Raw genomic sequence first — 27434 nt, 5'->3', positions numbered from 1 at the left:
TCTGTAACAATAACTCACACCGAGCCCTTTGTAATATCTGCAGACAAAGAAGCTCAAAAGGTATAAATACAACACACTTCCTCTATGTCAGGGCTCAGAGATTTGGAAGAGACACCTCCCTAATTAATTGGCTTATTATGGCATCTTGTATCTCATTTGATGATTTACGATACAACACAGTGAGGATTAGCAACACAATTATTAGTAAAAATATACACTGGGCATCTTATTTTAGTAAAATCAAATACACAGTGAAGGTTTGATTAGTAAATAAATACATTCATAGAATATTTAAAAACGATTCACAAACTCCTTCCCAAGATTTCATAGTAAAAGAAGAGGAAGAAGAGCTACTTACTGCCCTAGCCGGTTTGGCTCAGTGGATAGAGTGTTGGCATGCGGATTGAAGCGTCCCAGCTTCGATTCCAGCCAAGGGCAGATGCCTGGGTTGCAGGCTCAATCCCCAATGTGGGGTGTGCAGGAGGCAGCCAATCAATGATTCTCTCTCATCACTGATGTTTCTATCTATCTCTCCCTCTCCCTTCCTCTCTGAAATCAATTTTTAAAAATCCTATATAACAAAGAGCTAATATGCAAATGGTTATCATGCTGGGGGCCAGGGGACCTGAGGCTGTGCCCTGCGGGGCTTGACGGGGGGGGGGGGGGGGGGGGGGACTGGCAGGGTCATAGTCTCACGCGATTTCATGGCGCGTGCGGGTAGGCCAGGACTTGACTCTGGGTCCCATGGCGTGCCCCAGACTCCGACAGGAGGAAGATTTTCATATACATTTTACTAATTTTCTTTCATCTCTGACACTTCTATTATAGAAAAAGGGCAAATAGCAATATTAAAATATTTCCTCTAATTAATTCCCTTTTAATGTGCACAAATTTTGTGCACCAGGCCAATAGTAATAAATAAAATAAATAAGCTGTGAAAAATGATTTAAAAAAAGAGAATATTAAAAAAAAAAAAAAGAGCTACTTACTAAGCTCCATGCCAGTTCTTCATGTAAATTGCTGTTATCAGGCTGCAATGATTCCCTTCTGCATTGCCAGATGTTTAATCCTCTGCTATATCTAATGGTTTGGGGCTGATGTCTAAACTCAATTTCAATAAACACAATGGTGCAGTAGCACTGGTTCTGAAGAGCAACACTCTTAAAGAACACACTACACCTCCTTTCCAACACACCTCTCCTGCACTCTCAAAAGGGGATCGAGGTCAATATCCCTATTTCCTTCTCCCATCTCTGTTTCAGTACCTCACCCTATAACAATAAATTTCCTAAAATTACCAAGATACAGGGAGTTACAACTTTTAAACAGTCTATGGAAAACCCTAGTCACTAAAAATTTCCACTGATTGATTCCTTTGAGGAGGAAACCATGCTAAAGCTCCTGATGCCTGTCCCCAGAGCCTCCTGATGTTTACCACGGCTGAGATTAAGTGCACTCCCAAGAACTCTCAAATGAGAGCAAACAGGGATGAAAGGCATTCAGAGGAAGCGTGTGCTGTGGGCTAGAGGTGCAAGACTGAACTCCCAGGACTGGGGCTCCAGTCTCAAGCTGAGAGAGAGTCCCACAGAGAATGAACAGCTACCAACCCACTCCACACTCTTCCAGACTTCAGGGTCTGGCTGGTGTGGCTCAATGGTTGATGATCGACCTCGGAACCAGGAGGAGAGTTCAATTCCAGGTCAGGGCACATGCCTGGGTTGTGGGCTGGATTCCCAGTTAGGGGGTGTGCAGGAGGCAGCCAATCAATTATTCTCTCTCATCATTGATGTTTCTATCTCTCCCTCTCCTTTCCTCTCTGAAATAAATAAAAATATATTTTAACCTTTTGCACTCGGATGTCGAGTGTGACTCGACATGGTTAGCATTAGAATAAAGGAATTGAGAAAAAAGCAAGCGAGTGCAAAGGGTTAAATGTATATATGTACATATATATATACACACACATATATATTTCTAAAGATGATACTATGAAAAGTTTTTCTCCTACCCTTTTATCACGGCCACCCATTCTCCTCTCTATAGGTAATCAATGCCACCATTTTTCCCAATAATCTCATTTTATAAAGAAAATGAGACACAGAAGTCCACTCTCTGGACCCAAATATGAACCCTACAAATTGTGTCCCCTGACTTCAGACTCTCAGATCCCTTGACCTATTACTTTTCTTTATAGTCTTTATCTCCATCTGAAATATTGTATATTTGCTTTTCCCCCATTCTCTCTTCTACTAGAATCTAAGTTTCATAACAGAAAGGTCTTCGCCAATCTTGTTCACTATTGCTATCTCCAGCACCAGAACAATATCTGGCATAAAATTGGTAGCCACATATTTGTTAAAGGAAGGAAGAGAGGGAGCAAGAAAGCTAATACACAACAGAATTGGAAAGGGAAGCAAGCAACTAGGAATCGTGAAGTGCCTGCTATGTGCTGGGAGCACATGTGACAGCGCTGGCATCTGATCAGCTGTCTGGGACCAAAGCCTACGCTCTTTATCCCACCAGGTGGCCTCCAAACTAGAAACAGGGTGGTCTTCAGACACACCTCAGTCGGCATCCTGCAACCACCACTTAGGAGCTGTGTGACCAACAAGTTATTTAATTACTTTAAGCTACCATTTCCTAATCTATAGAATGTTACGTAATAATAGGCCTATCTCTTTAGGGTTGTGGTTGAGATGGACTAGGAGTGGAAAATAAAATGGCTGCACAATTTTGTGGCTCTTTCAATTAGGAAATGGGATCTTTCTCCACATCCCTGGGCTCCCCCTGTGACTTTTTTTTGGCCAACAAGTAGCAAATGCGACTCAAGCAGAGACTTGAAAAGTGCATGCACACTGGGCTCTGCACTTTTCTAGTCGCCATGTGGAGTCCTGGGGCTAGCCTGTTGGATGGTGAGACACGTATGGCCCAATCTCCCCTTGACACTCCACTGCGAACCATTGGATTATCCAGCCACAAGCCAAATAGTTCAGCTGAGCAAACCCAGTAGAAACCAACCAAGCTGGCCCAGACCACAAGAACTCCCCAGGTCCCCTAGAGAATAGTGAACTCAATTACGGTTGTTATTTTAAGTCACTGATTATTTTTAGTTAATTGTGGTAAGTATACATAATATAAAATTTATTATTTAAACATTTTTAAAGTGTGCAGTTTAATAATATTAAGTTTAGTCACATTGTCCTGCAACCAATCTCCAGAACTGAGTCACCATCAATAAATGTTAACCATTATTATGAACTTCAAGCCCTAAAGTTTTGGGGTTTCTTATTCAATGAAAGCTAACTGATGCACTGAGGTAAAAGAATTAAAAAGCTTAGCACAGTTCCTGGCAAACATAGGAACTCAATAAATACTGGCTATTATTATCATTATTAATTTGGTCACTCTAACTCACAATATAATCTCCTAATCCCACTCACCTGCCAGATGAGTATTCCAAAATATTGCTTTCATCATGACATAGTACTGCTGTTAACCATTACCTGTGTTACCGAATACAGCTCAGCTTTTGTATTCCCACCCAAACTTACTCAACTTAATCCATCTAGTTCACATTCTTCAATTCCAGCCAGGCTGGTTTCATTATCATCCCACAAACTTCATGCTCTATCCTACCTGCATGACTTGGCTAATGCTGACTTTTTCCACTGAGGATCCTCCCTACTAATCTAAATCGAATACCTCTTCAAGGCCCTATACCTTACAAAGCACTTTTCCTGGGTTTTTTTTCTGATAATTTGTCACTCAAACATTTCTACTTCACTAAAATTTCCTGAATCAAAATAACCTTAAGATTATTTGGCAAGTCCTAGGTTATCTTACTTTTTTACACCTGTTCTCCATTAGACTGTGATTGTATTTATAGTAGGTATTTTCCACTTTGTGTCCATCACACAAAAGATTCACCTTTTAGCTGAATCTGGACAATCCTCTGTTTAATGTCTCCATGCTGCATCACCTTAATGGTAAGCAGCATGGTGGCATTAACAGAGTGAGCTCTCAGTCAGCCTTCCAGGGTCAAAGACAGCTCTACTACTGATTACTGTTGGACTTCAGGCAATTCATTAATCTCTCTGTGCCTGTTTCTTCACCTATAAAACACAAAAAAAGTTTAGTAGCTTTCTCATAGGGTCACTGGAAGGTTTAAATAATAGATGCAAGGAGGTGTTTAAAATAGGGCTTGGCACACATAGCAATAGGTCAATAAATGTTAGCCATTATTATGATCATCAAAACAGGAGAATAAGCCCCTAGCTGGTTGGCTCAGTGGATAGAGTTCGGCCTGCGGACTGAAGGGTCCCGGGTTAGATACTGGCCAAGGGCACATGCCTGGGTTGCAGGTTTGATCCCCAGTAGGGGGCGAGCAGGAGGCAGCCAATCAATGATTCCCTTTCCTCATTGATGTTTCTTTCTCTCCCTTTCCCTTCCTCTCTGAAATCAATTAAAATATATATATTTTTAAATGGGAGAATAGGTCCTAAACAAGTATAATTAGGATCTGGACTGACCACAATTCTAAGTCCACAAGATGAAGCAAATACAGCAAAAAAATTTAATATATAGTTAATCTTGGGAGACACAAATGGTTTGTTATAGTATTTTTAGTACTTTTCTATTTGTTTGAAATATATATAATTAAACACATTTTTAAAATTAAAGCAATCTTAACGTACATTAATTAGAAATACAACATCCAAGGCTGCCTGTATATATTCTCATTAATTTTTAAAAATATATATTTTATTGATTTTTTTTACAGAGAGGAAGGGAGAGGGATAGAGAGTTAGAAACATTGATCAGCTGCCCGCAACCAAGGTACATGCCCTTGACTGGAATTGAACCTGGGACCCTTCAGTCCGAAGGCCGACAATCTATCCACTGAGCCAAACCAGTCAGGGCTCCTCATTGATTTTTAGAGAGAGTGGATGAGAGGGATGGAGGGGGAGAAAGAGAGAAAGAGAGAGAGAGAGAGAGAGAGAGAGAGAGAGAGAGAGACAGAGACAGAGAGACACAGAAACATTGATGTGAGAAAGACACATCGATCCATTGGTTGCCTCCCACACACTCCCCAACCAGGCCAGCTTTGAACCTGCAACCCAGATACATGCCCTCGACTGGGAATTGAACACGAGACCCTTTGGTGCACAAACCAATGCTCTAATCATTGAGCACACCGGCCAGGGCAAGGCTGCCTATTTTTTTTAAAAATTGATTTCAAAGAGAAAGGGCAAGAGAGATAGAAACATCGATGAGAGAGAATCATTGATCGGCTGCCTCCTGCACGCCCCTCACTGGGGACTGAGCCCACAACCCAGGCATGTGCCCCGGACTGGAATCGAACCTGGGACCCTTCAGTCCACAGGCTGATGCTCTACCCACCAAGCCAAACCTGCAAGGGCAAGGCTGCCTATTTTTATATGACATTTCTTTTTATTTTTTAAGAGAGAGAGTAGAAGGGAGGGGGAGAGATAGGAAGACACATGAAACATGGATGATAGAGACACATCGACTGGTTGCCTCCCGCAGGCACCCTGACCAGGGCTGAGGATTGAACCTGCAACCAAGGTACGTGCCCTTGACTGGAATCGAACCCGGGACCCTTCAGTCAGCAGAGACCCTTCAGTCTGCAGGCCGATGCTTATCTACTGAGCCAAACCAGCTAGAGCTTTGTGACATTTCTTGTCAAGCACTATGATATGCCCCCACTGATGGCACTGAAGCTCCTCACAGGTGTAGAGAAAAAACAAGAAACATAAGGTTGGGAAGTCTAAGGAATGAGATAAACCACAGACCTGCTTAAGACCTTTTTCTTCTTTTTGAGCATGGACAACAAATCTTTTATGTTACTGGGGTCATAAGTAAGATTTCAACTTTAAAAGAAATTACAACATACATAAAAAATAAATTTTAAAGTCTGAAATAACCAGCCCAGCCCTAAAGTACTGTTCAATATTGAACAGTAGATTTTAAAGAGAGAGAGAAGCCAGGAGAGTAAATGACCTGGAAAGAGCAGTAGATATCAAGTGGAAGAACACAGAGCATTTGGCTTGTATATCACTATTCTTAGAGAGATATGAGACTTCTCTTAAAACACTTCAAGTACTGTATTACAAAACAAGGATTAGACTCTCTGGCTCCAGAGAGAGAACAAAGAGTAGACGTTCAGCTCACTTTAAAGTAACACTGCCTAAAAGCCAGAACCGTCTGGAGATGGAGTGGGTAGACTACAGAGGTAGCGAATTATCTGTCACAGGAGGTGTTCAGGAGATTGTACAACCTGGATTGTAAAGCAGTGACTATTTATTTGTTTTATGTCACAGATCCCTGGGAGAATCTGATAATAGTGGACACCATTCCCCGCCTCTCCCCGCAAACACACAAATTTACAATAACATAAATATTCGAAAAACAACTTCAGGAAAGCTCCAAATAAATACTCTTAGTAAGAATCTCTAATTAAATATCTATTGAGCAAGGCACAAGAGCAATTTAAAACTGCATTCCATTTAGGCATTCCTCAGAAGATTAATCCCCTAATGGCTTTTACTATTATTTGCCACATTTACTTACATTTATCTTGTTTAAAAAGCTAGATGTTTCTTGAGGGCAGTGCCGCCTACCTTTTGTTCATTAATTCACTACAGGTACATCGAACAAGATTCCTATTTTCAAACTACTTAAAATCCAGAATCTTACATCTGAAAGGGATTTGGGGAACAGAAAGGCAATACACAAATAACCACAATGCAAGACTATGGGATTGATAGAAGGTAAAATAGTGCCAGAGAAAATGGTTAAGGAACGTTCACAGGTGACAGGAAAAGGCATCTCATGATGGTGCCTTCCTAAGTTTTCTGTGAACAATTTTGTAACATTTTATTGACCTGACAAGATGGTGGGTTCTTTGAGTGTCTTATTCGTCTATACACACCAGCCTGCCATGCTGCACCCTCTACACTGCCTAGCACAGAACAGGTGTTTAACAAATGACTGCTGAATGGTTAAGAGAGGTGGCACTCAACGAAGCTAGACCTTGAAAAATGAGGATTCTAAGTTATGAGACAAATGGGGAAAAAACAGTTCTGATGGAAAATTAAAGTGTTTTAATGAAGGACACCAATTAAGGGTACATTTAAACAAGTAACACTATTTCACTGTGATACTGCCATTGGGGAAAAGAATTTAAAACTTTTGCTATAACCCTCTAATTCAGCTGACGGTATTTATTCATTCCATAATCAGTTTAGAATAGTCTTCTTGTTGGAATAAATACTTTTGTAAGCATTCATTTAACAGAGGGTACAGGAATGAGGCAGATGAAATATAAATAAAACCAGGTCTAGCCTTCAAGAAGCCAACAATGCAGTGAATCAACGACACGCAGACTACTAAGAACTCGGAGGAGTAAATAAGGGTTATCCACATCCTAGGAAGCACTGGGGAAGAAGGGATTGATCAGACTGCAGGAAAGTGAGGGAAGCTTCTGCAACAGCTGGCAGGAGAGAAAACAGGAACGATGAGGCAGATTTGAATTTAGGAAATGTTTTCATTGATCGTATCAACACAGAACATTTCGTTCACACAGTCCTATCTCGGGTCCTCTACCACCGAAATTACCCACACAACCTGTTTTGTACACCAAGGGTTAGAACACAGATAAACATCAACGTGAAAAATAAAATTTGAAGCAAAACTACCTGAAAGCCAATGTCTTTTTTTTTTTTTTTTGAAAGCCAATGTATTGACCGAGTAGGAACATTTTTAGCATTAGGACATCTGGGGAGGGTCCGAGCGAGAAGAGGAGGCCTGCGTGGGGGACCGAGCCTGGCTGGGCGCGACGTGGAGTTAAGGAGAGGACCCTGGCCGGGCGGGTGGGACCACCTGCCTGGGCGGGGGTCTGCTCCCGGAGGGCAGGCGGGGGCCGAGGCGTCGGGCATCCCCTCGCCTCGCCGCGCCCCTCGCCCCCGATTTTGGGTCCGCCGGGCCAGGCCCGAAGGGCGGGCGCCGCGCGCAGCGTTTCTGTGGGGCAGGGATGCAGGGATGTTCAACCCACCTGGTCCATCTTGTGTATCATCTTATACCGGCCCCCCATCCGGAAGCGCAGCAGGTTGTAAAACTCCTCCGGGTGCCCCAAGCACTTCACGAACTCCATGTTGACGAAAGGATGCCGGGCCTCGGTGATCACCTGGCTAATACCTCCCCTCGGCACCCGACACCAGGATAAGGCGCGGGAGGCGCGGCGGGCGGGGCAGGAACGGAGGCGGGCCCAGCGCGGCGCCTCCACGCCCACTTCCCGCCCACCTTAACGGGCCTCGGGCTCTCGAGCCGCTTCCGGTGGGCTTGTGAGGTGGACTGACAAGCGCTGATTGGCCAGGGCGGTTCGCACCAGGAAGATGCCGACCAATCGGCGGCAGGATCGGTCTGGCGTGATGAAGATGGGCTGGAAGCTAACTGAACGGTGAGAAAGAGGCAGACGAACCGGATTGGTGCTCCTCCTGGGGGCGGGGCTTTGCTTTCCGCCGCTGCCCTCCCCGGGGCTGGGGGCACGCACCCCGCAGTCTCTGATCTCCCGATCTCCCGATGGGCTCTGCCCCCTCGGCGTCCGGTGAGGCTCAGCAAAATGAGCAGACCTGGCAAGAGTCCGCCACGATTTTTGTCGATAGGGCCTCCATGTGTCTTGTTTGTCCTGCTGGCCAGACTAGCTCTTTCCTGGCGGGGCGCGCTGTGTGGGCGGTCGCGCCCGACTGCCCAACATTAAAAGGCAGGTGAGCCCATCCACAAGTTGTCGGTCTTTGTCAACAACATGCGAAGCAACAGCTTGGCCAACTCACCTGTCAGACAAACTCCCGTTTGTCCCGAAAAGCGCTTTCACTTCTGTCAATCGCTCTGTGGTAGGCGGCAGAGGGCCCCAGGTGTCTGGCCAGTAGGATAAGACCAATCCTGGGTTCAGCAACCTCAGTACTCTGAGTTTTGGCCAAGAAATGAGAGCCAAGGCTCAAACTCGCTAGAGAATTTTTTGGGGCAAGCAAAGAGAAAGCACACTGGAAAGAAACTTCCAGCGGGGGGGCCTCAAAGAGCAGCCCTGGAGGGTGGGGTAGGGCTGCTTTTAATCCCTCTCAGGGGAGTTAACTGCTTTCTTCTTCCAACTGACCTATTAGGGCCTGTCCTGTGGATGGTCTACAGTCCTTGCATCGCAAGTTAGATGGAGCTTTCCTTCATCCCCCTAGTTCTCCTCTAAGGGTGGGGGTCTACCACGTGACTAACCACGTGCCGGGGTAGAAAGTTCAGGAGAATCTGACCTGCATTACCCAAGGCATTCTAGGGTGGAGTAGGGTGGAGATAGGTATTAGGGAAAAGTTCTTGAAGAACAATACTTACCTCTAATACCTGCTAATCTGGGGTGCAGAGGACATCATTTTAAGGGCAAGATCTTGAATATCTCCAGTACCTGCTCTACCAGTTTTTTTTTTCATTGCTAGGTGTCCAGGGCCGTCTGCCCCGGTGACTTTCTGTGACTGGCCCATCGTCCTTGCTCTGCTCATGTCTATCTAACTGCCTACCACATCCACTAGAGTTTCAGCTACTCTCCTCTAAGTGTTTATTTTGGACCCACTTAGTACCCCCAAAAAAGGATTTGAAGTGTGGACGAAAGGGGTCACATGCTAACCTGACAAGCTCAGGGAAGGCCTGCATGGCAGTCTTGCAAACTCAGAGACCTAAAGTAACCACAAAGAATGCTCTGAAATTAAACTTTAACTAAAAGCAGTTATGGTGGGTAGTTATGTCCTAGGCCCGTATTTTCACTGACAAAATCAACCTTTACCTTAACTGAGCCTGTCTTTAACCCTACCAGACCTGAGGCCCTGAACCTAACTGTCCCCTATACCTGGGCTCCTGAGCATTAAAGAGAAAAAACCAACATGATATAGAAAAATGTTAGTTACATGCAAACAAGTGGTTAGAATAAGATGGAACTTGGAGACATTGTAGAAAATAGGTCTACCTTTCATCTAGCGCCAATATTCCACCTTTGTGTGCCAATCCACCCAGCAGGATGAGCCTTGTTTCACACAGAGGTACTTCTTGCAAAGTGAGAACCAGATGTTGCTCTTCACCTTCTTGCATGGATTGTCTTTGTAAGACACTCCAGGATTTTGCTTGTTGTACCTGGAGTGCTTTTCCATGCACACAACACAGATATGATTAGACGATGTCCCAGGGGGAATCTCTGGAAAATGATTGCCTGGGGTCATCCGTTGAGGGCAGGGTTCCTTTTGTGGGTGGCGGTGGGCTGATGTCCTGTATCCACCAATAAGTTGCAGGCAGTTTCTGAATATATCTGGTGAAATAAACTGGCTTTTTTGAAGCAGCTTGCTGCTTTGAAGCATACAAGATATAAGAATTATAACTGGCCCACATAAAAAATTTTATGAAAAGCCGCCGGGTCCAGCGGTAATGACGACGAGACCGGTGAAGGCGGGTCATCTGGTCATTTTTGTCACAGCCACCCATATATTTATTATAGTCCTTCACCAGCTGTGGCATCTGTATTTCTTGCACACTGCCATCTTTATTTCTTCTTTTTATTACTACATTTTGGGCTGCATCGTGGTAGTTGGAAATAAATGTGATGGGCTTTCTCTCCTGCCAAACTAAACATGTTACACTTTCTTGACACAGATAGCGACTGTCACCCTAGCAAGTTTTTTTACACTTTTCAGCGACTTAGGAAACTGCTTCCTGTTTTGCTGCAGTGTTCCTACAATTCCTGTGTGTAATTCTGACAGTGCATATTTAGCAAGGGTTACAGAGTTATAGAACCGGTCCATGACAAGCACGTGAGATTTATTTTCCATTGCACATGAGGTCAGGAGACGCCCAAGTCTTTTATAAGGTTCAAGATTCTCCTCATCACTCAAGCTCTCACTGTCTGTGTCACTTGAACTGGAAACGTATTCTTGATGAAATTCTGACTCCTCAGAGTCTGAATCAACCAAAGTATCGATCACCTGTTGGACTGTGATAAGCCTAGACCTACTTCGCTTTCCTGTTGAAGTGCTTGGTTCATCAGCCGCTCGTTTCATTGTGAATTTTCAGAATTTTTTCACGTTAAACCACACAAAGTCAATTCAAACACATGGGGGCACACATTTGCAATGGCTAACCATGAGGTTTGACCACGATTGGTTGGTTATTTTTAGTTTGTGACACATTTTTTTCACGTACTAGGCAAAGTACCGAAAATTAGGTACAGTGGTATAGCAGCAGATTTTGGAAATTACCAAAAAATCAGTACAGCGGTCTGGTAGGGTTAAACAAACAAGGCATGTGGCCTGACGGCCAGGAGTTTGACATGCTTGGTTTACTCCACCCTCCCTGTGATATTTCCCCCCCAAATATCCAATTGGCTAATTCCTTCACCTCCTCAAGTCTTTGCTGAAATCTTACCTTCTCATTTAAGCCCATAACGGTCATCCTATCACCACCTCTGCTGATCCTCCATCCTACTCTAAAATTTTCTGGGAATATTTATCACATTCTAATTTACTTATGATGTTTAGTGGCTGTTTTCCCTTGCTAGAATGTAAGTTCAATGATAACACGTCTTCGTTTTGTTCATGAACTTACCTCCAAGCATCTAGAATCATGCCTGGCACATACTTAGTGCACAATGAATACTTACTGAATAGTGCTGCTGTCTAAGCCTGACAGAGAGGAGGCTACAATGTGTGTGCCCTTGGCCCTTGTTAACAGTATGACTCTAGCAAGTTCCTCAGCCTGTCTAGATTTCAGTTTCCTCATCTATAAAACAAAGACAGTAAAAGTGAATACCACCGAAACCGGTTTGGCTCAGTGGATAGAGCGTCGGCCTGTGGACTCAAGGGTCCCAGGTTCGATTCCGGTCAAGGGCATGCACCTTGGTTGCGGGCACATCCCCAGTAGGGGGTGTGCAAGAGGCAGCTGATCAATGTTTCTCTCTCATCGATGTTTCTAACTCTCTATCCCTCTCTCTTCCTCTCTGTAAAAAATCAATAAAATATATTTAAAAAAAAAAGTGAATACCTATTTTCATGTGGTTTGTTGTTATTGAGTTTTATTGCAGCTTACATAAGAACTAGGCTAAATGCTTTACATGGTAAGCAATCAGTACATATGAATTATTATACAGGTTATAGGTCTGCCATGAAGAGGCTTCCGTCTGTTGACAACTCTCAATTCCTAAGACAGAGGAGAGAAAAGGAAAGCCAGACGTATCGGCCACTGTTTTTAATTCATTCGCAAATCACTGTCTTCTACAAGCCACAGACTGGGGCCACAGAAGTGAAATCCATCTCTGCTTCACCAGCTCTCCTGCCACTGCAGTGCCCGAGGGGCAGAAGGGCAGGTGTGCGCTCACCCCTTCCCTCTCCCCAACCCCCTACCCTCTGCTTTTTTTTTTTCTTTCCTTTTCTAATTGAATTTATTAGGTGACACTGGTTAGCAAAATTATACAGGTTTCAGGTGCACAATTCCACAACACATCATTTGTACACTATACTGTGTGTTCACCATCCCAAGTCAAGTCTCCTTCCATCACCATTTATCTCTCTTTACCTTCCTCCATCTCCCCGACCCCCTGCCCTGTTCCTTTTAAGTGGATCCATCACGCCACTTCAACAAGTCCTATGCAGCCAAAGAACTCAGTTACTTATATTTTAAGGACTATTCCTGCCAAATAAAGATGACAACAGGAAATATCGAACAGCTTTATTTAAATGTCCTCGTTTCTTCCAGCTGTTGCTAACACCTTTACACTGTGACTCCACAACCTTGATTCCTGCTGGTTCCACACAGCAATGGTCACAAATATATCACCTTAGGAGGAAACAAGCAGCTTTGTTCTAAAGCCCACTGGGCACATCAGAAAGGTGGCCAGCTCCCGAACCCCTTCCCCGCCCCCAAGCATGACCCTCATGCTACTCCATCCTCATCCCTGATCTCTCCAGGGGAATAAAGAAAGATAATTTCGTGTTCCTGATTCTCAAATGGAGGGCCTTAAAACAACCAAAGTTTCAAAACCAAACCAAACAGAGCAATGGTGGGGTGGGGCACAGCTATTTTCCACAGACTTATATTTTCTTTCCCGTAACTGTCAACATAACTTTTATCATCTTTCACAATGGCAGAATTAGGAAGAATTAAACAACACTTAAAAAATAATCTAACCCCTGAAAACTCAACTTCAGTGAGATGAATATCAACAGGACTGATACCCTCCGGACCCACCCTCACCGCTAACTCCTGCCCCTAGTCCCAATCCCTGCCCACACCCCCTTTCTCTACACTCAAGCATCAAGCTCCCTGAAGGGCAAGGTTTTGTAAAGAAGGGGCCCAAGGGCCCTAGGAAAGCTGGACTTGCTCTGGCTCGTCGGGTGGCAGCCTGGGCTGGCACTGGGGGCACCACCAGGTGAGCCTCTGGAAGCCACCTGGAGGCCCAAAGGCCTCCTTCCTGACCTGGTGCCCGGCAGGGCACTGCTCTTTCTGGTAGATCTGCGTGTGATTCTGTCTGCCCTGGAACTTGCCCTGAAGCCAGTCTGTACTGAACTCCACCACATGATCCACCAGGATCTCAAGTTGCCGAGGACTGAGGAGTGAACCGAGAGAAAGGGGATGGATCCCAGCTCTGTACAAGGCTTCATTCTTAATGATGTTTCCTGAAAGAAAGCAGGGAGAGGACAAGGGAAGAATCAAGGACACGTTTGTAATGAAGCCAGCCCACAAAGTTAATGAAGCAGACTGAAGCTGGTGTGAGGACAGCAGGGAAGAGCCTGAGGAAGACGGGAGCCAGCGTGTTCGGAGGCTCTTGGGTAAGTCTCATAATCCTTGAGTTGATGTCCCTGTCTATAAAATGGGTTTGATGCCTAGCCGGTTTGGGTCAGTGGATAGAGCATCGGCCTGTGGACTGAAGGGTCCCGGGTTCGAATGTGATCAAGGACACATGCCTAGGTTGTGGGCTCCATCTCCAGTGGGGGGCGTGCAGGAGGCAGTTGATCAATGCTCTCTCGTCATTGATGTTTCTCTCTCTCTCTCTCCCCCCCACTCCCTTCCTCTCTGTAATCAGTAAGAATGTTTTTAAAAATAAGTTTGGTAATACTTACTTTTAAGGCTGTTGTGAAGATGAAAGGAGATAAAACTCATGCATGGCCCATGTTACAGCAAAGCGGTTATCAAAACAGGCTCTGGAACCCAACTACCTGGATTTAAATCCCAGCTCATCTAGGTCCTAGCTATGTGGCCCTGGCAAGTTTCTCAGCTCCTTTAGGCTTCAGTTTCCTTATCTGTAAAATGGGATGCTACCTAGCTTTTGTGAGCAGTAAAGAGAATTTACACACACAAATGCTGAGCAAAGTGGCTGGTATAGAGAGCACTCAATAAGTAATAGCTGTTATTATTGTTTAAATTGTCAAACATAATGCCTACGATATAAAAGTGTTTAGGAGGTATTATTTTATTATATTTCTACTCCTGCTTCATTCCCTATAAAGCCAGCCTTGATCCCTCCTTCCGGAGTCAATAATTCTCTTCATAATGTTCCAACAATGCACTTTCTTTAATCTCTACCAGGTATTTATTTCTGTCTATCTCAAGTTACGGTGAACTGAAGTCCATGCTTGCTGGGCCGTTAAACAATAATCTCCTTAAGCAGCAAAGGTTGGGCTTGGTAGAAGGCAAGCGTTCAGCACGTGTGGAGTGAATGGATGAATGAAATCACTGTTCTTTCCAAGAGCTTCATAATCACACTCATGGCTACACACAACACTTCTCTCTAAAATTCACTGGCAGACTACCTGGATTCCTGTCTCACTGTACCACTTACTAGCAATATGTCCTTTGCTTTAATTTCTTCCCCGGGACAAAGGGAACACTAGTAAATTACCACCCTACAGAATAGTAGTGAGGATAAAACCATGTGCCTGGCATGTCGGAGTCACTTGAGAAATGTTGGCGCTTATTACTATTGTTCATAATAACGATTTGTTAGTAGAGCACTAGCCCTTACTATATATACCCTAAAGGCCACTCTGGAAGACCCTTTGCTTCTCAAGGTGCAGGGACTCCCATGGTCCTAATATAAAAATGCAAGGCCACTGTCTGGTGAACCAAACCAGTGGGCCTCGTCCCCCCTCAGGAGGTGAGCTGCACCTGCAGCAGAGAAAATGATGCCTTGGATACAGAGGTGACTCTGTCATCATCAGCTCACCCTATTGCCTCAGCAGCCAATCATAGGTGTCCCACTGCTGGAAACAGTCCAGCTAATTAGCTGTTCTAGTTGTCAGGTAGTCCAGCTAATTAGCTGTCCTAGTTTTCAAATTGCTCGACTCTTCCCTCCTTCTCAAAATGCTCAGTTTCACTGCACAGGAACAGAGTGGGAACCTGCCTCTTCACTCGTGTCTTACAAGATCCTAGTGTGGAGCTGAGACATCTCTGCTTTGACTAGCAGGCAGCTCCATCTGCCCGAGAGCAGCCCCCATTAGCAAATGCACTGCTCTCCATTAGCAAACTGCATGGCTTTTGGGTTCCTAACAGACACCTATCAAGCACCCGTGTTCCCGGCACAGTGCTAGGAGGACTTCAGGGCAGATGAGACAGGACTCTGCCCTTTAGGAGGTCACACACTATGCTGTCAGGCAGACCACTACTGATAACAGAATTAAGATATGAATTCTGAAGCCAGGAAAGAAGTCAGAAACTGCCTAATCTAAGTGCCTCAGTTTAAACATGAGGGAAGTGAAGCTAAAGAGGGTAAGTGATCACCGCAAGACCAGTAGTGCTCACACGTGGGGTAGGTCTCCATTTTGTGTCTCCCAGATAAGGGACTTTCCTATTAACTAACTGTGGGGATCTCATTTATCCCTTTCGCATCAGTCATACCTAAGCCTGAGAAGCATCTTTGGTCCAACAGTGTATAGCAGACAGGCTGCTCCTGGCCCAGAGCTTCCAAGGCTTGTCCTCGGTGGAACTTTTCAGACAAGATGTCAGAGGTGGGCTGGACCACTGGGGAAGAGCTCCAAGACATCTGACAATTATAAAATGCCAGGAAGCCGCCACTGCCAAAGTGCAGGACCAACCTGGGAAGATGAAAAGATCATAAGCACACGGAGTGCCCACAATATTGTCAGGTCACACGTCCATACAGCTCCCACTCCCATCAGGGTTAACCTGGGGAAGCTAAGGTCCCCGAAGAGAAAAGGGATCTTATATGCCAGAATCATAAAAATTTCACGGCTAAGTGGAGTAATGAAAAGAAAACAGATACATAGCTCTTCGTTTTTCTGATAACAATATATGTTCACTGAAGACAACTTGGGGTGAACAGAAAGGCCTAGAGTTCAGGAGCTGTGGCTACCTGCACAAAACAGGGTTTACTGGAAAGAAAGACAGACAGATGCGAAAGAGGCATCACTCCAGTTTCAGGCAAGATTTACTGAGAAAGACACACCCAAACATACTCGCATGAGCTTCCTGAACCCCAAGGACAGAGGAGAAACCTTATGAACTGTGATAAAGAAATAATGGGTTAGCCGAAACTGGTTTGGCTCAGGGATAGAGCGTCAGCCTGTGGACTGAAAGGTCCCAGGTTCGATTCTGGTCAAGGGCATGTGCCTTGGTTGCGGGCACATCCCCAGTAGGGGGTGTGCAGGAGGCAGCTGATCGATGTTTCTCTCTCATCGATGTTTCTAACTCTCTATCGCTCTCCCTTCCTCTCTGTAAAAAATCAATAAAATATATATTTAAAAAAAAAGAAGAAGAAATAATGGGTTACTCTGTAAGGGAAGATAATGGGGCTGGAACTGGACTCCACATTGGAAGGTGAGTGCTATTCATGCAGCTGACCTGGATGATACTCTTCTATGCAAGTAAAAGTGTGACTTTAAAGGAACAGGAACTCAGAAACATCTATGCATAGTATCTGATGTAATTAATTAAATCAGCAAGGATCTCAAGACAGGGAGAGATGAAAAGGGCAGGCATAATAAGCAGCACTGGGTTTTGTAATATTTCTTGTGAGATCTAAAATGGATTAATTATGATAGTACAACTGAAAACTACAACACAAGTGTTAGGAAAGAATTATTTGAAACAAAATATACCTACTTTAATATGTTTTTTAAATATATATATTTATTATTGATTTCAGAGAGGAAGGGTGTGGGAGAGAGACAACAATGATGAGAATCATTGATCGGCTGCTTCTTGCACGCCCCCTACTGGTAATTGAGCCTGTAACCCGGGCATGTGCCCTGACCGGGAATTCATAGGTCAATGCTCAGCTACTGAGCCACACTGGCCAGGCAATGTGTTTTTAATATTTATTAGTTTGGGGGTTTTTTGTGAATAAAAACTTTATTTTGCATTTTATACAGAACAACCTGGAGTCTGCAACATGACTTGACCCAGGGGTTTACAGACAATGTAGCCACCTGAACAGTGTGGTTCTGGGGGTTGGGGAGCCACACAAACACCGGCAGGAGTTGTGAGGTAGGAAGGGGGCACCGCAGGAGTGTGTTTTGATCCTTTCTTAGAGAAAAGGCAGTAGAGCATTCTGAGTCACTGAAAACCTGTGGAGATGGGGCTTCTAAAACCAACACTATACCCGGAGCCCTTAGGGATGGGGCAGGCGGGATAAGGACCTTGATACATAAAGGGATACTTTCTTGTGGCAGGGGATAAGGAAGGAGGCTTACCATTCTTAATGCCCTCAGCCCTAGGACCTGATATTCAAAGGAGAGCATGTCAAACTTAAGTCATTTCCCTGCTCAAAAAAGGTGCTAGTACCCCTGGGACCAGACCGTGAAGACATGATGGTCATTCCCAAGTCCCTATTCTAAGGCCCACACATACAGAAATAAGGGGGGGAAAAGTCAGAGAGTAATGGCCAGTTCATGTTAAGCACCAATAAAGCCAAATGACAGGAAAGACCCATCATCAGACAGTGGTTTCTACAACCTGCTGAACGAGGTCTCTACTAGGGACTGAGGCAAGGAGGTCCGGAGCATCCTCAGCTTGAGGCGCAGCATGTAAAGAAAATCTCAAAGGAGGCATTAAAGTAATGGGGACTAGAACATTTCCAGATCTTACTTTTTATGGGATTATTTTTAAAAGAGAAATAATTCCTTACCAGTTTTCTCAGTGGTTAGTGTCAGCTCCAGGACCAAAGGGTTTAGAGTTCAATTACAAGTCAAAGGCACATACTTCAATTGCAGGTTCCCCAACCCCAGTAGGGGCACATGCAGGAGGCAACCAATCAGTGTGTCTCTCTCATGCTGATGTTTCTCTCTTCCTCCCCCTCCCCTACCCCTTCCTCTTTCTTCCCTACCCCCTCCTCCTCCCCCTCTGTGTAGTAACTCTTTTGTAGTAACTCTTTTGTGCCATTGTACTAGAGCAGCATCTACATTGGGCCAAGGATTCTTGGCCTTGACCTGCTCTAAGAGGACACCGGGCACCATCTTGTACAGCTGAGCAAGCAACTTAAACATGGGGTCATGGGGCAGGTGCTTCAGAGCAAACTCTTGCTGACACATGTATCAGGATCAGCCTTCCTTAGTAGTGCATGGACATAGCCTGGGACAACACACCCTGAATTGTGTTCCAACTATAGTCTAGTAACTTCTCATCTGACACACCTTTGCCAACTTCCTTCTGTGGATGCGTTAGCCAAACAAGCACTTCCTTATTTGCCAGTCCATGTAGGGGCTCTGCTGCAAAGGACAGGTAGGGGTCTGAAAGGGCACTGCCCATAAGTGGCTGGTCTGAGCACTTACACTGCCACCTCCATGGTCACTGTGGGTGGTGAGGTACAAGCACATGAGCTCAGTACACTGAGCATAGGCATAGCCTAACATGTTGGTGAAATTGTGGGACCAGTCCAGCTTAGTCAATGGCCCAGTACTGCTGCCCTCCCAGTACAGATTCCAGCAGATCTTTGCAGCAACACAAGGTAGCTTTGCAATCATATCCACACAGTTTTTGTAAATCAGAATCAATACTTGGTTCTGTTGACACCCTCTGCATATGCTCAGGCAGTTACTTCCACTGTTGAGGGCCGTAGTGGCTGCACGGAGCTGAGACATGGGGTGTGGATTGATGGAAAAGGCGTCCAGCATGGTGACCACATGAGGAGGCTGAGCTGCCCTCTTTGTCCACTCTTTTGAGAGCCAAGATACCTGCCCCTCTGCTGGTATTGGCCCAGTTACCAGCAGCCAAAATAAAGCCCTCTTGCAGGGGTTCTTCCCCACCCTTAGCCTCGGGCAGCAGTTTCTGGCATTCAGGGATACTGTAGCCTCGGAAACCGATGCCCTCATCAGGATCAAGAATTGATGTTTCCTATACCAATTCCTTCATGCCTCTCATGCCACCAGACATCCTGTCCACAGTGATCTGACCACCACTGTCTGGCTTGCTCTTTAGGTACCAGAACAGCCAATATGTCTTTCAAATTCATGCCTTGCAGCAAGAACAAGACAGGATGTATTCTGGGCTCCAGGCAGTGAGGGGGAGAGAGCTGCTGCAGGAATGAGAGCAGCTGCTGGTGGACGAGGTTCTTAATTAGTTTAATTATATATAATTAACTACACAATCTAGTTAATTTACAACCTGGAACTAAAATTCTAAACTATTTTAGCAAATGCAGGAAATGGGGTGGATGTGACAGAAAAGAGTAAGGGAAGCAGAAATATGTTAAAGGTCTCATCTCAGAGGGGTGGAGGAGAGTGACCAAAATGCCAGTTTCAATAATAAGGGAGAGGAGTTATTAATGTAATGCTATTTTTAAAAATTTACAGTTAATTTGTCAAATGTAATTGAAAAATAAATTTAAAGCCGAAACCGGTTTGGCTCGGTGGATAGAGCGTCAGTCTGCGGACTGAAAGGTCCCAGGTTCGATTCCGGACAAGGGCATGTACCTTGGTTGCGGGCACATCCCCGGTAGGGGGTGTGCAGGAGGCAGCTGGTCGATGTTTCTCTCTCATCGATGTTTCTAGCTTTCTATCCCTCTCCTTTCCTCTCTGTAAAAAATCAATAAAATATATTTTTTTTTAAAAAGAAAAATAAATTAAAAAATTTTTAATTTGCTGGTTACTAACTCAGAAAAAAATATAGGTATAATTTAAAGATAAAATTATTACCAACAGAATGAAGATAAATAACAATACTTCCAAATTAACAGGGAGAAAAGGCAGAAAAGAGACAATAAATCCCACAAAAGAAAAGGAACAAGGTATAATGAAATGGCAAGTAGAAGAAAATCCAAATACCACAGTTACCCCATCTGAAAACAAAGAGTTTCAGTTTGAGTTTAAAGAGATACAAAAGCCTGCCTCGCAGTTCATAGGAGACATACCTACAATTAAGTGAGAAAAGACCACGTGGGGTGGGCCGAAGGAACAGAGCGGCACTATTAACATCAAGAAAAGCAGAATTCCAGATGCAAGAATGTTCTTGCCCTTTCTGTCTGTCTGATTGTGGCAAACAGGATTGAATGGGGGAATACAGGAGGGGAAAAAAAGGAATGAAAAAAAAAAGCAGAAAAGCAGAATTCAAGACCAAAGGCAATGAGAGGGGATGCTGTTTAAGAATGAAGCTGTAGCCCTAACCGGTTTGGCTCAGTGGATAGAGCATCGGCCTGTGGACTCAAGAGTCCCGGGTTCAATTCCGGTCAAGGGCATGTACCTTGGTTGCGGGCACATCTCCAGTGGGGAGTGTGCAGGAGGCAGCTGATCGATGTTTCTCTCTCATCGATGTTTCTAACTCTCTATGCCTCTCCCTTCCTCTCTGTAAAAAATCAATAAAATATATTATTAAAAATAAAGAAATAAGAATGAAGCTGTAAAGAACCTACGAGTCAGGGAGCCCTGCTGCCTGGGACCACAGGTGAGCAAAACACACACACACAAATGCTTAGAAAGACAAGAAGAAACTTTACAAAACCACGACTACCCTGGGGGACTGGAACGCTCCTCTTCCCACGTTGGCATATTAAGTATAGTAAACAATAAATAAGCAAAGACAGAGAGAAGTTGGGTTATCAAAGCCATAAACCTGTTCTTAACATTTAAAGATTGTTTGACTTTGAATGAACATACTATCTTCATTTATGTACATAAAGTATAAGCAAAGGTCAATTGTGTGTTCAGCTGAAAATCTCAATGCCAAAAGTATAATCCAATAAAAATGATGACCAAACATTTAACCATTTGGACAATTAGAAAACACTTTTTTTGGGGGGGTGGGGGGAACTGTGGTTAATCCTCACCCAAGGATATTTTTCCATTTCATACCTGAAGGTGAAGCCTCTGGAAGGTGATTTCAGAGAGAGCGGAAGGGAGTGGGAGAGACACAGAGAGAGAAACATCAATGTGTCACATTGATTGGTTGCCTCCCACATGCACCCTGACCTGGGCCGGGGATGGAGCCTGCAACTGAGATATGTGCCTTTGACCAGAATCGAACTCAGGACCATTCAGTCTTCGAGCTAATGCTCTATCCACTGAACCAAACTGGCTAGAGCAGGAAATACTCTTACATATAGAGTATATAAAACTAACATTATTTATTTGAAAGACCAACAATGTAGATAAAACTCTGGCAAGCCAAATTAAGAAAAAAGGGATGGGGAGACAAAGTAATGTATAAAACATGAACAATGAGAAGGGAGACATAACTTGACAAGACTTGAAAAGTAAGAGAATGTTATGTATTAACTCCATGACAAATCTGAAAACTTAGGGGTGAGCTGTGTTAGTGGAAGAGCATTTAAATTCCCCTAGTTGGAGACCATTTCAGAAGTCAGCCCCGGAGCCAGCTTCAGGCAATGAGAGGTTTGCTGGGGGTTTCTGAGAAAACGCTCGTCAGGACGTTCAGAAAGGACCTCTCTCTCCCTCTTTCCTCTTTCTTCGTGTGGACACAGGGTCTGGAACTGCAGAGCCTCTTGCTGCCGGTCAAAGGACAAAACCAACATGTGGAAAAAGTGCAAAGACAGGAGAATCCCAAGAACCTCAAGCCAAAAGCTGGGAACTGAGACCACGCCAAGGCCCACCCTCCCTCTGAACTTCCAATTATGTGAACCAAAAAAATCTCCTCCCACTTTAAGCCAGCATTAGTTATTTTTACAGTCCAAAGATCCTACTGGCCCGACATCATACCATAAATAAGGACTATAGTTCTGAGCATAAAAAAAAGAGCCCAAACCGGTTTGGCTCAGCGGATAGAGTGTCAGCCTGCAAACTGAAAGGTCCCAGGTTCGATTCCGGTCAAGGACATGTACCTTGGTTGCGGGCACATCCCCAGTAGGGCACGTGCAGGAGGCAGCTGATCGATGTTTCTCTCTCATTGATGTTTCTAACTCTCTATCCCTCTCCCTTCCTCTCTGTAAAAAAATCAATAAAATAAATCTTAAAACAAAAAAAAGAGACTTCAGAAAATAGAAAAGCAGTGTGACTCGGATAGAAGAGGCCTTTTTTAGCAAGAGTGGTCAACTTAAGAGTTATCAAGAAAAATATGGACTTATCAAGGTGATCACTTGTTAAGTTATAGGAATGTCAAATCACTATGTTGTACACCAGAAACTAATATAATATTCGATGTCAACTGTAATTGAAAAATGAAAAAGCATTTAAAAAAATACTGGCATTGACTACATAAAAATTAAAAATCCTGAATGCCAACAGGCACATTGTATCAAAGGACACACACAGGAAACCATATTGGGACCACACATCAAGAGGCTAATACACAAGATCCAAAAGCTCCTACAAAGTGATCAAAAGCACACAAACAATCCAATGCTAGTAAGAATTCAGCGAAGCAAGCGAGCACCTTTGCAAGGCCGTAAGCATGGTCCACAGGAAGAATGCTCATTCTCTTTGACCAGCAATGACTCCTCTGGGTGTGTACAGTAAGGAAATAACCCTGAATATGGATAGAGTTTTACGAACTAAGGTAGACTCAACATTAATAGATTAAAAAATGGGACAATTCTGTCCCTAAATTCAGAGGGCACTCGTCAAGTTGTCCAATGTTCTTCAGAGACCTCCACCCACCAGGACCACGTTCGTTGGGAAGATCTCCCCCTTCGCTAAGCTGACCCAGGATGTGACCCTTCCTCTCTGGGTGCAGACCACAGTCTGCTGTCTATGACAACAGACAGAGAAGTGTCTTCTCTCTCCTTGGATGCGGACTGCCGGAGAGCAGGTTGGATAGCCACCTGAGTGTGCCACACCCTGGGGGCCATGTTAATACTGCAGACCCCACAGAGATGCAGACAGACACAGCCCACAGCCCACTCCACCATACCATTACCTTGGAATGGGGTCCCTCCAATCACCCCTCTTGTTTGCTTTCTTTGCTCTGGAGAATTCGTTCACCCAAATGCTGCCAAACAGACCAAAGCTGACCTGCAGCCACCTCTGGGCACCTCCTGCTGGGCTGTCTCCACCCAAACACTCAGAACCATTGTCTCCACTGTCAGACTGGGAAGACTGGTCTGAGATCTTCTGGCTGTCAGGACCCAAGGTCTGCTTTTGGTCCCCAGCCTCTTCCTTCCTCTCTCCTTTTAGTAGAGGTTCCGGCAGTGGGTTGTTGCCAGGAGACTTGGTTTCTTCATCTGGATCAAATCTAAGGAATAATTTCTTTCCGTGGACCTAGAAAAAAATAACATGATCTAAGCCTTTGCTGATAGATATGTTTGTACACCACCACCCCCCACCCCAAAATTCATATGTTCAAACCATAACTTGCAATGGGATGGTATCTGGAGGTGAAGCCTCTGGAAGGTGATTAGGTCTTGAGGGTGGAGCCTTCATGAATGGGATTAGTGCCCTTATAAAGGAGTCCCCAGAGAGTTCCCTTGTCCCTTCCACCATGTGAGAACACAGGGAGATGACCATCTATGAGCCAGGAAGCTGAATCTGCCAGCACCTTGATCTTGACTTTCCAGCCTCCAGAACTGAGAAATAAATTTCTGGATTTGTAGACCACCCAGTCTGTAGTATTCTATTATAGCAGCACAGACAGATAGAGGCTTACAGACCCAGAAAGGGGGAAGACTAGAAGAGGTGTCTGAGCCATGGTAACATGAGCTGACGAGGATGGGGGCAGAGTTGGAAGATAAAGGAAGACTTGCTCAAGCAGGGGAGCAGCATGGCAAAGCCATGGGCGAGGAGGACTGTTAGAGGAGCTCCAGAACGTTCAATATGATTGGAAGAGAGATCTGGGGCAGGATCAGAAGTGTGCTAGAGAGGGAGGCACCAGTCAGACCTTGAGGGAATTCTGACTTACACTCAGGGCAAAGGTGAGGCAGGTTGGAAACTCTATCAGAAGGCTATGCTCTTTGCTTACGTCCTTGCTGGCCCCGTGGGACTAAACATGGTTCCCAACCAAAGGTGCACCTCAGTCAGCTGAAGTGATCAGCATCTCCAGCTCGTGCATGTGTATTTTTTACAATTCCATGGGCCACTGTAACGCCCACTTCTGGCTGAGAAGTATCAGACTGAAAGAGAGCTGCATGGAGTCCTAGCATGGTTGTCTTGGGCTCAAGGAAGTGATGGCATGGAAAGTGCTGAGATAAATTCTAGAGGAGGCATAGGATATGCTAAGGGAGCCGGCCCACCTGCGGGAGGCATGACCACCAGAAGCTGATTGGACTCACCTGGGTGTCCTGGAACCACAGGGACTGGAAGCTGGCAGGGTTTAGCTTCTTACTGCTGCCCCCTGTCTTGACCACCTGCTGCCCCACAAAGGGGGAGGTCAAATGGTGAAACTTCCTCACCGAAGGCCCTTCTGGCATCCCTGCAGGCGGAAATGATGTAGCTAGTTTCTCTCTAGCATCTCTGCTGGGTGTCAAGCTCTGAGCTTTCAAGCAGCTATTTTTTGCCACCAACATTTAACAGTACATTCGACCCAAAAGGGGGCGTGGCTTGGGAGGAGGGTCAGCTCAAAGAGCGGAACCAGCTGAGCCAGCTTCCCAGGAAGGGTTTCCCCTTCCAGCTCCTCTCACCGTTCTTCATGTGGCAAACAATTAAGCACCTACAGAGTGCTAGGCAGCATCTCAGGGCACCCTCTATTTTGATCCTGTGGCAGCTTGAACAGGAGCGGACCCTCGGACCCTCGTTACCCTTTGCCTGGACTGTGGCCTCTAACTCATCTCCACACTTTCTCTGTCCTCCTCCTTCCTCCCCCAAAACCAATCCAACCCACTGCTGCTGATTTATTCCCCCCTCCTTTTTTCAGGAAAGAGATGGTCACTGTAGGGAAAGCTGTAAGGGACACAAAGACACAGATGTGGATTGAGCCCTCCCAGGACCCCCTCACAATTAAGGGCGCTGTGTATGTGACAAGTGCAGACACAGGGTCATGTGGGTTCAGAACAGGGAGAGGTCACTTCCAGCTTAACTACAAATATTTATCCCTGGTAATGGATCAACAGCGGGGGTTCCATTTTAACCCTGAATCAAATCCCTGCCCCAAATCACCCAAGTTCACTGAGAGCTTGTGTAGGAGGCATTCAGATGTTTGAGTCTGGGATGCTTCTCAGACACAGGAATACCGCCCCCTCTCCCCCTTACCCAGGACACACTATTTAACTACCTGTTTCCTCACCTGCACAGGGACTCTATAAGTAATGATGAAAACCCAAAACTCTAAGTGGGTACATGGGTACCTAGTGTATTTCAGCAATTCTAAAAAACATTTTAAAATCCCTGAAATGGGGATGCCTCTTACAAGTCATGCTTTCTCATAGCTTAATTAGTAGCGCATTCAATAATGTGTATTTTAAATTTGATGGTGTCTGAGAGTCACTAAAATGTAGTAATATTCCCCTAATCAGACTTTCAAGACACTTAAGAGTCAATAGGAACAAAAATGGAGACTTGCCCTGTTTTGGCTCAGTGGACAGAGCGTTGGCCTGCAGACTGAAGGGTCCCAGGTTCGATTCCCATCAGGGCACATGCCCAGGTTGTGGGCTCCATCCCCAGTAGGGGGCGAGCAGGAGGCAGCCAATCAATTATTCTCTCTCCTCATTGATGTTTCTATCTCTCCCTCTCCCTTTCTGAAATCAATAAAATATATTTAAAACAAACAAACAAAAACCTGGATACTTGCAGCTGAACTTAACCTCTGCCAGCTCTCTGTGCCCAGGTCATCTCCAAAGAAGGAAGCTTCTGGAAAAGCCTCCCTCTGAAATGCACCTAGTCCTTAAAGTACCTAGACCCATGGCATGTGTAAGTATATTTTTGGAGATGGAAAACTGAGCAGCAAATTGCCTCTACCATAGCCTTAAAAGATTAAAACGAGAAGGGGCACATTTTTTTTAACCCTCACTGGAGGATATTTTCCATTGATTTTTAGAGAGTGGAAGGGAGGAAGAGAAAAACACTGATGTGAGCCCTAACCGGTTTGGCTCAGTGGATAGAGCATCGGCCTTCAGACTGAAAGGTCCCAGGTTCGATTCCGGTCAAGGGCATGTACCTTGGTTGCGGGCACATCCCCAGTAGGAGGTGTGCAGGAGGCAACTGATCGATGTTTCTCTCTCATGGATGTTTCTAACTTTCTATCCCTCTCCCTTCCTCTCTGTAAAAAAATCAATAAAAAAATATATTTAGAAAAAAAGAAAATCAACTAAAATTTATAAAAAAGAAAAAAAAAAGAAAAGAAAAACATTGATGTGAGAGAGACACAAGGATAAGTTGCCTCCAGCACGCCCTCCACTGGGGTCCAACGAGCTTGCAACTCAGGTATGTGCCCTTGACCAGAATCTAACCAGAACCAGCGACCCTTCAGTCGGAGGGCCCACGCTCGGTCCACTGAGCCCAAGCGGCCAGGGCGGGACGCAGATTTGACCGTGAAACCACGCCTGCCCTCAAGCCCCCTCCAGGCCGGCTGACGGCTGGCAGCAGACCACTCTGAAAGCAGGGGAGAGGGCGTCACCGTCTTTTCAAGGAAAATCACTCACTCCCGACGGGAGAGTCGAAAAGGATGCTCTCCCCAACTTTCTCGAGGTGGGGGGGCGGGGGGGAAGTGAGGTGGGCGCAGAGACAAGAATGAAAGGCCCAGAGGAGTCTCCTAGGAAATTCGGCCAGGGGTGCGGGTTCCATGGAGACGCTTCTAAAATTTTCCTAATTTGAGTTTTCCCGCTGATAACGAAGTGACGACAACGCGCGCAGGCGGCGGCCAAGCTCGGGACCGGGGGCACTCCGCGCACCTCCGAGGAGGAGGGAGCCGCCGCCTCTCCCGGCCCACGCGGCCCACGCGGAGGGCGGGCGGCTGCACTCACCGGCTCCGGCCCGCAGCCCCGGGGCGGGGGCGAACGCTGTCCTGGGAACGGGGAGCCGGGCGTGGGGAAGTGGGTGTAGCGCTAGGGTCCCCACTCTTGTGTG

The 27434-nt window shown here is 45.4% G+C and overlaps 2 protein-coding genes and 1 pseudogene across 3 annotated transcripts in view; all 3 read right to left on the bottom strand.

Annotated features, from left to right (window-relative positions):
- The window catches only part of FDFT1 (farnesyl-diphosphate farnesyltransferase 1), a 33479-nt gene extending 25211 nt beyond the window's left edge, over window positions 1-8268 (bottom strand). The window contains exon 1 of the mRNA XM_079771052.1: window positions 8075-8268. Coding sequence (XP_079627178.1) covers window positions 8075-8173 — 99 coding nt within the window. The 5' untranslated portion in view covers window positions 8174-8268. The remainder of the gene's footprint in view (window positions 1-8074) is intronic.
- A 4287-nt stretch (window positions 8269-12555) lies between these two features.
- NEIL2 (nei like DNA glycosylase 2) lies at window positions 12556-27434 on the bottom strand. The gene is made up of 5 exons (XM_079773114.1): window positions 27332-27434; window positions 24707-24846; window positions 23359-23699; window positions 15934-16130; window positions 12556-13715 (listed from the first exon to the last, which is right to left on the bottom strand). Exons 2-5 carry the CDS (start codon window positions 24842-24844, stop codon window positions 13402-13404), a joined length of 990 nt encoding a protein of 329 aa, XP_079629240.1. The 5' UTR covers window positions 24845-24846; window positions 27332-27434; the 3' UTR covers window positions 12556-13401.
- LOC307100258 (citrate synthase, mitochondrial-like) lies at window positions 17768-23290 on the bottom strand (annotated as a pseudogene). The gene is made up of 3 exons: window positions 23279-23290; window positions 18433-19535; window positions 17768-17774 (listed from the first exon to the last, which is right to left on the bottom strand). The product of its transcript is annotated as a citrate synthase, mitochondrial-like (transcript).

The sequence above is a fragment of the Cnephaeus nilssonii genome (genome assembly GCF_951640355.1).
Source record: "Cnephaeus nilssonii genome assembly, chromosome: 5".
NCBI classification, from domain to species: Eukaryota; Metazoa; Chordata; class Mammalia; order Chiroptera; family Vespertilionidae; genus Cnephaeus; species Cnephaeus nilssonii.
This window is presented reverse-complemented; position numbering and strand designations above follow the sequence as displayed.